This window comes from Chaetura pelagica, unplaced genomic scaffold, assembly GCF_000747805.2.
Source record: "Chaetura pelagica isolate M959 unplaced genomic scaffold, ChaPel_1.0 scaffold428, whole genome shotgun sequence".
Taxonomy (NCBI): Eukaryota; Metazoa; Chordata; class Aves; order Apodiformes; family Apodidae; genus Chaetura; species Chaetura pelagica.
Genome location: NW_009954311.1, coordinates 499,692 through 510,549, shown reverse-complemented (window position 1 = coordinate 510,549; position 10,858 = coordinate 499,692). Strand labels below are relative to the sequence as shown.

The 10,858-nt window shown below is 48.7% G+C and overlaps 1 protein-coding gene across 1 annotated transcript in view; it reads right to left on the bottom strand.

Moving 5' to 3' along the window:
* Positions 1 to 825: 825 nt before the first annotated feature.
* The window catches only part of WDR93 (WD repeat domain 93), a 10,939-nt gene continuing 906 nt past the window's right edge, over positions 826 to 10,858 (bottom strand). The window contains exons 2-16 of the mRNA XM_010004071.1: positions 10,567 to 10,762; positions 9,881 to 9,945; positions 9,585 to 9,663; positions 8,649 to 8,781; positions 7,195 to 7,262; positions 6,369 to 6,552; positions 6,098 to 6,171; positions 5,572 to 5,658; positions 5,121 to 5,252; positions 4,068 to 4,284; positions 3,325 to 3,385; positions 2,432 to 2,588; positions 2,115 to 2,297; positions 1,678 to 1,696; positions 826 to 943 (exon numbers count right to left, since the gene is read on the bottom strand). Coding sequence (XP_010002373.1) covers positions 826 to 943; positions 1,678 to 1,696; positions 2,115 to 2,297; positions 2,432 to 2,588; positions 3,325 to 3,385; positions 4,068 to 4,284; positions 5,121 to 5,252; positions 5,572 to 5,658; positions 6,098 to 6,171; positions 6,369 to 6,552; positions 7,195 to 7,262; positions 8,649 to 8,781; positions 9,585 to 9,663; positions 9,881 to 9,945; positions 10,567 to 10,762 — 1,773 coding nt within the window. The remainder of the gene's footprint in view (positions 944 to 1,677; positions 1,697 to 2,114; positions 2,298 to 2,431; positions 2,589 to 3,324; positions 3,386 to 4,067; positions 4,285 to 5,120; positions 5,253 to 5,571; positions 5,659 to 6,097; positions 6,172 to 6,368; positions 6,553 to 7,194; positions 7,263 to 8,648; positions 8,782 to 9,584; positions 9,664 to 9,880; positions 9,946 to 10,566; positions 10,763 to 10,858) is intronic.

The window sequence follows — 10,858 nt, the reverse complement described above, 5'->3', positions numbered from 1 at the left end:
GGTTCCTCTGAACCTCCCCAGCTTCTGCCCTGCTCCTCAGTGGCATCAATACTTGGCTTTAACACCAGTTGTAGCCTGACCTTAAACCAGAGAGTCTGTCTGCCCATTTCCAGACTGCAATTCCTAAGTAGTCCTACCCCAAAGCTGCCTGCTTTGAAGTCAAAAGAAACAACTAGGCTGAGGAACAGTCTGCAGTGCCACTGCTGCTTGGCCCTGCTATGCTCTGGAGGATGCCACGTTCATGGCTGATTTGCTGCCTGGTTTGGAAAGACCAGATATCATGTTAAGCAGTAGGATGCTGCTGCCTACCCATGTGGGTCAGAGCAGAAGATGAGACACACTGGTGAGCCCCAGCAACAGGAGAGAACATCAGAGTCTGTTAAGTGTCAGTCCTGTGAGAAGCAAGAGACTTTTACTGGAGAAAAGGCTTTATTAAGGAGAGACATTGGAACATACCATGTTTCTCTGACGCTCCAGTTCCTTGGGAGGACTCAGAGCTCCAGCACAAATACTTAACTGAACCACACAGGTGCTGAGTGAGAGGTCTGTCTTGCCTCAAGACTCCTCCACTAACAGTGTTTGTCTCTGATGAGGAGAAGTGGAACCCTGCTGGAACAGGCTGAGGGTCAGGTAAGGAGAGAGGCAGGGAACAGATTCCCATGGCTGAGCAGTGGCAGGCAGGCAGCTGCTGCCCATGACAAATTGCTCCAGGCTGGAAAGCAGCAGGATAGATCTGAATAAAGTCACTGTCAAAATATCAATGCTGGTTTGTGGGTCTGCAGGACTGTGGCAGTGCAGAGCCTGGTCCCCAGGTTGCAAGTCTGACTATGGCTTCTTCTGTCCCTTCAGCTTCTCTCTCTCCTCATCCATGGCAGCTGCTTGTGCCTGCAGCCGACTCCAGTACTCGGGCAACTGCTCCCCGAGCCCCAGCAGGCTCTGCTGCCTAATGAGGGAACAAAAGGGCAGTTAAAACAGTCCCTGCCATTCTCCCAGTGCTCAGACAACTCCAGCCTGGCTCCCCAGGGGTCCCTGGGGCTCAGTGCAAATTAAGAAATTCAGATTTCTTGTGTCCAAAAAACCTCCTGAGTCCCTCATGTCACTGAGCTCTCAAGTTCGCTGCTCAGGACAGCAAAGACCTCCCTGTTTCTCCCTGCCTGTCAGGCTCTGCAGTCACTGGTCTCACTGCAGTTCTAGCTGCTCTGCCTTGAGCTCTCAGTCCCCAGGGAGCAGGGTATCCCTGCAGGTGAGGCTCCCCTTTTTTCTGGGGATAAGGCAGACAAGAGGCTCCTCTCCAGCTCCATGAGAAGGAGGGACAGAACCGGTGGCACGTAGCACAGAATGAAACTTTTCTGCACCTAAATAGCCAGGCAACACCCCAGGCTTCACCCTGGAGACAAGGAATTAGGGAAGCCCACCAAGTAAGATGCGCTGTCAGGTCAAACCTGCAGCTACCGGTTCCATTTCAAATTGGAGAATTAAGGCATCATGAAAAGAACAAACAAAATAGCAATGACACGGCGCTGGCTCCAAGTTCCCAACAGACGTGATTCGAGGAAAAGGGAGCCCAATAAGAGATGCCACATTGCCATCTAGTGATGCCGTGAGCTCAGTGCATCAGCGAAGCCCGGGCAGAGGTGCTGGGGCCCTTCTCGAACCGAGAACCACCCAGCACAGAGCTGTTCAGTCATCAAATGAACCTGGGAATGAAGGGGAGGAGCAAGGTACAAAATAACCTCTCTTCTGCCTGGCTATGCAATCCGAAGGAAGAAGAAAACACTTGAGTGAGGATCATGTTCCGTGACAAACCTGCACAATCCGAGTTGCACAAAAGCACATTGAAAGCAGCAAGCCCTCCCAACCCGCAGTGACAAGCAGGCATCCTGACTTATAGCTGCTCCAGGAGTTGTTCCAGGAGGGCAGAAAGGAGAGGAGGAAGGATTCTGGGTAGCTGTCAGGAATCCAGCTACCTTAACATCAACCTTACTCAGACGTAAATTTCTCACAGCACACAGAAGAACCCAGGAACTCCAGGGTGAATCCTTGCATGGACCTGAGCAACCTCACTGCTTACAATAAGGCAGGTGCACTTACCTACCAGGCAAAAGGAGAATCTTACCTGTCATGTAAGAAAATGTTACATCTCTCAAGCCATGGCAGGTTCTGCAAGGATTTCAGAGGCAAACATGGTTCCTTTGGAAAAGCCTCCTTCAGTGGGTAGGAATTAAAGTCAAAAACGAAGATGGTGCTGCAAATGACTCCATTCTGTTCTGATTCCTCTGTCTGCTGCTGCTTATCTCCTAGATCATCTCCTAGAAACCAGAACAAGGCTGTTGTACCAGGAGTCATCCATAAGAAGAACTGTCATGGATCAGTGCAGAGCTGAATGTACCCAGTGACCATGTATCTAAGACCACTGCAAGGTGCTACCCACCTCTGAGCAGCAAGCAGCCATTCACACTATCCACTGTGAACACTGGCTGCCAGGGGGATGCTACAGCATGAGAAGGTGGAGTATTGAAGTGGGAAACAATCTGTGCAGTGGCAGTGTTCATCAGGGACACTGTGCCATCCCAGGAGAAGATCAAGGCCTGAAACAGCAAATTGATACTTAGAAATAGATGTAAAAAAAGTGAAAACCATTTCCCGCAAAGGACATGGAATGACATTCAGGATTTCATATCCCCAGTTATGATGCTGTTTTCTTTGCCTGCTCAGTAGTCATAGGGTCACAGCATATCAAGAAAAGGTCATGCAGGGAACTTGGACTGGAATTACTGCAGGTTGGAACTGGAAAAGGGCAGCAGAGCAGGCTAGAAATGAACTAGCTCCAGCCTTCCATATGGATGGTTCTGGCAAGTGGCTTTAGTCCTTTCCTCCCCATGTTTGAAAACTTTCTGAGGCCACTTGAAAGGTCTGGCTGAACCTGTGCATGTAACTTCTTCTCACTGTGATGCCTTCTCATATTTCACCCTGATGCCTGAAGCTTCACAGCTGAACATGCTCATCTTTGCAGTTGGACCTGTCCATGTGCAGGGGCCCTCCTGTGCCTCCCACCTCAGTGGTCAATTAGAGGACATCAGTGCAGGGGGATATTGAGTAAGATCATGGAACAGAAATCCTTTGAGTGACCAGCTACTGACAGACCTGTAACCCATGCTAAAAATAATTGAAGGCTGGGAAAGGATGTGAGGGCAATACCACATCTGATTGCCCTGCTCTTTGGCTTATAGACACACAGTTAGAGTTGCTACTGGAAGCAAGATCCTAGGCCAGACAGTCCTGTGATCTTACCCAGTTCCTAGGAGAGCAGGCAGGAATACTCACTGCACTGGGGAATGCCAGGAGAGGCACCAGGGCACTGATAGCAAGATTTGGATCTTCAGGCCTGTAAAACAGACCCAGGATTATGGCATTGCTGAATGTACCTGGCATGAGAGGCTGCGACAGTGACAATGGCAATTTATGGCACATGGGCTGGCATAAAGTTCCAGCCAAGCCCCTTCCCTATAGAGACAAACCCTGCCTCCTCCTGGGCAGGGACCCCCCGAGACCCTTCCCTGTGCCTAAGAGCTGTTCTGGAGCTACAAATCCCCTGCCTACCATGGAGGCATGAAACCACAGCCTTCAGAGCAGCAGCTTCCCCAGAGCTGCCCCTTCTCCTCAAACCAAGGTGACAAGTGAAGAAAAAAAAAAAAAAAAAAAAAGATAGCGGGCAAGAAATGCTTCTTCTGACTTCTAGGGGGAAGTTATTCTGGTAAGGGGAGAAAAGAGAAGAAAAAGTGCCCCTGGCAGTCACCCAGCTGGTTGAACACCAGTCCTGAAGCAGTGCCATGAGCACTTGTGTTCTAGTATATAAAAGAACCCAGAAACACCCCTAGTTTTGGCATAGCCATGGATTTTAGGACTGGAACTGACTCCTAGCAAACTGACAGCAGCATGGCAGAGCCATCTGGGTAAAAGCAGCAGGAAGTTCTCTACCCCAGAGAAATCTGGGGCTCTCTGCTGGACCTGCCCACTGTGCACACAGTTCCTTTGGCTGGAGGGAGGTGTATCAGACTCTACCTCACCTTTCTGCCAGGAGTGTGATGCTGGACTTCCCAGACCTGGGTGCTTTCACCAAATAGAGTGAGCTGTCTGTACACAGCACGAGAAGCTGCACGATGGGACAGGCAGGATCTGTACCAGGGCAAGGTGCCACCTCACTGGCAGCTGCAGGGCTCTGCAGGAAGTGGATACTACGGATGAGACGTTCCTCTAGAATGGCAGTCACAGACAGTGGGCATCCTGGGAAGACAGGGGAAAAACCAAAAAGAGAAACAAAACAAAATAAAACCAAAACAAACAAAACAAACCCACAAAACAAACAAACAAAAAAAAGACAGAAGTTCAGGAAGAAAAATGAGCAGCAGCCACCAGAAAACTCCTGATGGCAGAAGACAATTCTTCTGCCAGGAAAATCTCTGCATCATGGTAGGATGACACTAGCACTGAGGGCTGCCTGGACTGTGATGCCACAACAGCCTCAACAGTGACCTGAGGGTGAAGTGACAAAGTAGTGACTGTCACTGGCTGACAGCCTTGGGGAAGACAGTTCTCACTGCAGTAGTTGATGGCCCCTGCAAGGGCTAGAACAGCCATGCTGCATTTGCAACTTCTGGCCAAACATCCAATAAAAAAGTCAGTCCAAACTATTTTCAGATTTGCTGTTCCTGCCAAGCCAGGCTCAAACTCCTAGGGAAGGGAGCAGTTCACAGAATCATAGAATGCCAGGTTGGAAGGGAACTCAAGGATCATCTGTTCCAACTTTTCTAGGTACTACTATAGTTCATATGAGATGGCTCAGCACCCCGTCAAACTGAGAATTAAAAATGTCCAATGTGGGAGAATCTACCACTTCCCTTGGGAGACTATTCCTATGCTTGACTGCCCTCATGGTGAAAAATTTACCTCTTGTGTCCAATTGGAATCTCTCCAGGAGCAACTTGTGCCCGTTACCCCTTGTCTTTTCCATGTGACTCCTTGTAAATATGGAGCCACTAACTTCTTGGGAGCCACCCCTTAAGTACTGGAACAATTCACCCACAGTGATCCCAATACACAGTCCCAAAAGGCAATCTCACCTAGGTGTTTGTCCCAGATAGTTATTACTGCATCTTCAAATGCCAGTGCCAGGTACCTGAAGCAGGAACTAAGAGCTGAGCATGCAATTGGAGCTGCACATGGCCACACAACATCAGGTTTCGGATCAGAGTCTAAAAAGAATGACACGAAGAGACATCTGTAAGAAGGCGCAGAGCATCCACTCTCATGGTACTAGCATCCAGTTTCCCAATAAAATACGCACCATTCTGTGGCTTCCTTCCAGAGTGGCTTCATCAAAAATTCTGCTAGCCTGTGCAACATGAAGCCCCACCACCCAAAAGGCAGCCCAACCCACAAGATAGGAGGCAGCTTTCCTCCTCATTCCCCACTTCCCTGAATTGTGAAGATCTCACTGAATGGCAGCCACTGGCCACTGAGTATCTCCACTCCCCACAGACCACTCAACTAGAGAGAGCTGGACTTTCTTACCCGCTTTCTCCCTACGTGAATAGTTAAGGAAGTACAAGCAGAGATTGTGGTTTCCATCCCAATGCACACTGATGGCAGCTGGAACATCTGGGACATAGAAGGGGATGAGTAAAGAGAGAAGGAGACTGAAGACAAAGAAACAATCCAGGACACTAAAACACCATTAGAAAGCTCTCATTAGAGCTCTCATGGTTTCCCTGATGGGATGTACAGAAAATCAGCTCACATAGAAACTAAATCACAACAAAATTTCCCCTTTTCTATTATTTTTATCTTGCCCTTGTGACCCTTCATCTTTTCTTGGTGGTTTGGGTGTTCTTTGTGCTGTTTTTTCTTAACTGTGGAGCTAAGTTTGTTTGACCCCATGCCAGATACTGACTTAGAAGCCTTAGGGCTGACATTTTATGTCCCTGGAGATGGATTCTCTATAGAGAACACAAGCCATAGCCACTGAGCTCTAACGGAAGCTCGATGTCATGCAAAGATGTATTTCAGAGGGTAACAGCTTTTTGCTCATTTGCATTACCTGGCTTTACTTTCTTTTCATGCCCTGATACCTGTGGTATCTGGCTAGGCAGGAGAAAATAAAATGTAGCATGTCTGGAAAAAAGGAAATAAGAAATAGCTGTAAAAGAAAGGCCTTGATAAGTAGGCAGCACTGCAATAAGACCTAGAATTATTCTAGTCCCCTGCCCTGAAGCCCTGGGATGAAGGAGGCAAAGCTAAGACAAAGGCTTCCATCTACACTCATAAAGTGTTGAAGTCTCATGGACTGAAATTCTGGTGTTCCCACTCACCTGGGGATCTCCTCCTTGCTCTGTGTCTCACCCGCAGCCTTGAGATACTCCTGATAAGTGCTACAGAAGATTGCTTCATGCTGCTCCCACTGGGAGTCCTTGATTAGGTGGTTGTACCCCAAGCCAAGCATGTTGCCATAATCCACTTTCTTCAAGGCATCCAAAGGGCTTTTAAAACTAGTACCTGGATTTGGAACACAAAGGGAAGAGGCACAGCCCTGGAGGAGCAGACAGCATTGAGTGCTCAGAGGTGCTTCCACGGTTCCTCCTTCAGGGTGGCACTGTCTGGAAGGACACACTGCATCTTCCTGATAGAAGTATTTCAACATCAAGAAGGGTTCCGAGGGACTTCCCATATCACCAGGCCATTTTCCAGTATCTGCAGGCAGGACTTGGGCATGTCATCTGAGGACCCAGCTCACTTTGCTTTGCCTTTCTGTGATGTTCTCCCTGACAGTGTCCCAGCATAAGGTCTGCTCCCTCCCCATCCTCAGCATTTTCCTACCAATCCAGAGCTCAGAGTGACAAACTAGGGGTGGTGCCAGGTTCCTAGGATCTAGGAAACAACCTCACCAGTGACAATGAGGCCGGGGGTCTAGGACATTCACTTTGAGACACACTGAAGTATTTTGTGCAACCAAAAGTGACACTTGAGATGGTCAGATAAGAAACAACCCCCACTACAGGATTACATGTAACTACAAAGACAGGTCACGAAGGCACCAGGGAGAATAGAACTGAAACTTTCTGACCTGGTCTGTGGTCATAAGGGCAATGATTCTTTTGCCACCTGAAGGAGGCTGCAGGTTGCAAGTACAGTCCTGACCTGTAATGGGTTTGGGTGGCTTCACTTTCAGCAGCAGCACTGGGAGTCTCAGCTTCATACCAGATCTGCTTGTGACAGATTCCTGCAACAGAAAAACTTCAGTCTGAAAACTCTGCTGTGCCCTACACTGCTAAGTTTTCACCCATTCATGGGAATCAAATGCTTCCTAAAGACACTGCATGGAAAGGTTGGCTGACAATGCCTATAAGATGCTGGTTTTAGGCTCATTCTTCAGGCCAAAACTCAGAAGACCGAGGGAGGACACTACTTTCTCAACATTACAAAGGATGCCCTGCCCAGACACCTCCTGTCTTTGTGCCCTAAATAACCTCCACTTCTGGTTTTACTAATCTCTCTGAATTACCCTTGTTGTAGCACAGGCCTGGGAGAGGCAGAGCAAAGTTCAGGAAGAAAAAGAAAAAAAAGGACAAAAAAAAAAAGGGGGGGGGGGTACGAAAGTTTGCAGTGTTGCTGAACACAGGAACCAGTTTTACTTCAGAGAACTCAGGACTGGAGAAGATCACTTATGTGCTTGGCTGGGAAGAGAAAATCCTAACAGGGGGCCAATACAGGTGTGTCCCCTGTGTCCCCACCACCCACACATACTGACACAGACTAAGATCTGGCTAAATGATCAACCACATCTGAGATGGAAGAGGCAGGAACTTGTTTACATGGAATCAGTGAAGAGGAAACACCTGGGTGTTTGCTTTTGGCTTGGCTAAGTTAAGGATTCTGGGCAGGAGGCACCTGTGTGTTGAGAGGTGAAATGTAGCAGGGTGCAAGTGATGCAGGAGGGGGTGAAGCAGCAACTCAGCATTTCAAAATCCCCATAACAGCTCAAGACATTCATTGAGGCCAGTTACCACATCTGAAAAACTGTCTCCATACTGGTCCAGACTTTTCTGCCAAAGAACCAGAGATGACAGTGGTTAGTGCAGCCAGGCAGAGACCCTGGCCTGCTCAGGCAGCTTTGGCCATGTACCCACCCCACCCCTTGTAGATAGTCTAAAACATGAACCCACGTCAGAGGCCCTGCTGGGACCAGACTCCCAAGCAGAGGTCTCAAGCCCAGTTCCCACTCTGCTCCTTCACCTTTCCCCAGTAACATAAGGAAGAAGCCTTGTGGGAATACCCTTACATAGGGCCTCCTCAGATGGGGCAATACTGCTGGGAAAGGAATTGCCAGTTTCAGGGAGGGGCAGGAGGAATGCTAGCCCTGGGACCAAGGGATCCTCACTGGAAAGCCCGTTTTGGGACAGTAAACATGTCCCAATAAGACAAAGGCCTTATGAAACATGGGATAGGCAGCTGTACAGCTGTAGAGACATCTAGTCCATCCCCTGGGCTGATAGGCTTGTTCAGCCTGTATCTGGCTACCACTATCTGCAGGAGCAAGGCTTGGGGGAAGACCTGTAGGCAAAAATGTAGAGGAAGAAGTCCCACAGTGGGACATGTCACTGGTTTGTACCATTGATACCCAGCTTGACCTCCTCTCCCTGCCAGCAGCTCCTGGGCTCCCTTCCAGCACCTTCAGCCAGGAATCCTTAGGCAATCGGTAGATATCCAGCCAAGCTTTTGTGCTGTCTGCGTTGGGAAACCATGTTGAGAAATTGGAAATCAGGAGAAAAGGTCTTTCAAGCAAGCAGCCTCTGTCATCTTAAATACTTAAAAGAAGATTTGGAAATGTTTTGAAATATAAAACACATGGCAGGCCACCTGTCCTCTCACTTAAGGCCGGACACACTTGACTGAGACTGACATCTCAGCCTCCAGCTCAAGTCCTCACGGTCCCACATCCACCAAATAAATCCCATCAAGTGACTCAGTCAAAGAATTTGACCTGTAGCCTCTCAAGTGAAGTAGAAAGTGAGACCCAGTCTCTGTGGATGTTACCTATCCAATTATCAGCATGTGTCCAGGCAGACTGCACCAAATGTAAGAGCAGAAAACCTGCTAGCAGCAAATGAGCTGACCAAGGCAGCTGCCATGAAACAGAAGAATGTTGTAGCAAGAAGTTTGTTGCAGTGTTTTTAGAGACTGTCTCTGTGCTGGCTGGCTTATGTCTGCAGAGAAAATTCTCCAAGTTCACATATTTTTCAGTGTAAAGGTGAACCACAGCAAACCAGAGTTTGGTACTTCTGGAGAGGAGAGGGAAACCTGCTTTCACTGACCCTTCTGGGAACTGCACCGACCGGTCCCAGGGAGCTCCCCTTTGGGATTAGTCCAGATCCACACCAGACCTTTTGGAAAGATCAGGGAGTGGCAGGAGCAGCTCTCTTAAGCAGGAGGAGACACTGGCCAGGAACACAGAAGGCTTAGAGCATTTAAAGAGTATGTCTGTTAGGACCCAGCAGCCCTCACCCAGCACACCAAGCTGTTGCACTTGCCTTGCAGCAGGACTCCTGCACAATACCCCCCCGGGGGCAGCACCATCTCCACACAAACACTTTGCTTGCTGAGATCCTCCTGCCAAAGAAAAACAGGCTGCCATCAAAGCAGCCTGATCCAGAGGCTTCACACAGTTCTCAACAGGGTGAAGGCCAGACAGATTGTTGGAAGAACAGGAATAAATAATTGGGCAGCACTCTCCAATTTTTCCTCAGAGACATTCCTGAGGGCAATTACTCCTCTTTGTTACTTACTGCCCTGTGCCCAGTGTCTATGGAATTAACACACTACTTACCGTTCCATTTAGGATTTTAACAAGTTGGAAGCCTTCATTGTGAAAGCAGAAGAGCCAGACAAGCCCTGGAAGAGAAATACAGAAGTAGCTGTATGAGGAGAAGTGAACAGATGGTAGCCATGCTCTCAGGAGGTGGCTGTTACAATATGTGCAGGATAGTGGACAGCACTTCAGTTTTTCCTGGGCTCAAGGAAGACTATCCCACTACTTCCAGCACCAGCAAGCACTTGATTACACATAGAGATGGATAAGCCAGCTTGAAAAGTACCTCCATCAGAATTGACAGGTTTCCAATGAATCAACAAACTAAGCTGCTTGCCAGAGGGCTGTGGAGTTACAGGTGCTGAGGCAAAGCACAGGCAGGAGGTCATACCTAGCAATAGTTCTTTCTCTCTGGTCCAAGATATTCCTAAAATTAACTGCACTTCTCTCTCAGTTCTGCATCTGCCTCTGCTGCTCCAGAGAGACTCCAAACCCACACTCTCTACTAATCACAAGGTCCTAAGGCCACTCTGTCACCCTACAACCTCTCATCTTATGCTGTCTTTGCAGGGCTTTCTAGGAAACCTGTCAGCCATTCTAATGTTCCTCCTGACTCAGCACTCTTCCATGCTGCAGCTGCCAACTGTTGAGCTCCAGAGCACAGCCACCTCCTTCTGGGTCAAGGAAATCCATGTCACACTCACCCATTTCATCCACAGCAAGCAGGACATGGCACTCATTCCCCAACTCTGAGGCACGGATGGCACAAATCTCTGTCTTGACTGCATCCCAAACACAGGCCTCCTCAGAGTTAGACACCTCAAAGGCAGCCAGACCCCAAGACAGGCCAACAAAGATGTATTTTCCAGACACCACAAGACAATTGGCTCTTCCAAATACCTGTCAAGAAAGGCAAAAGGTGAGTGTAGCCAGCAGTGGAGGATCCATCGTACCAGCCATTTACTCCTGGGCTTTCAGCAACACAAAAGGCTGATT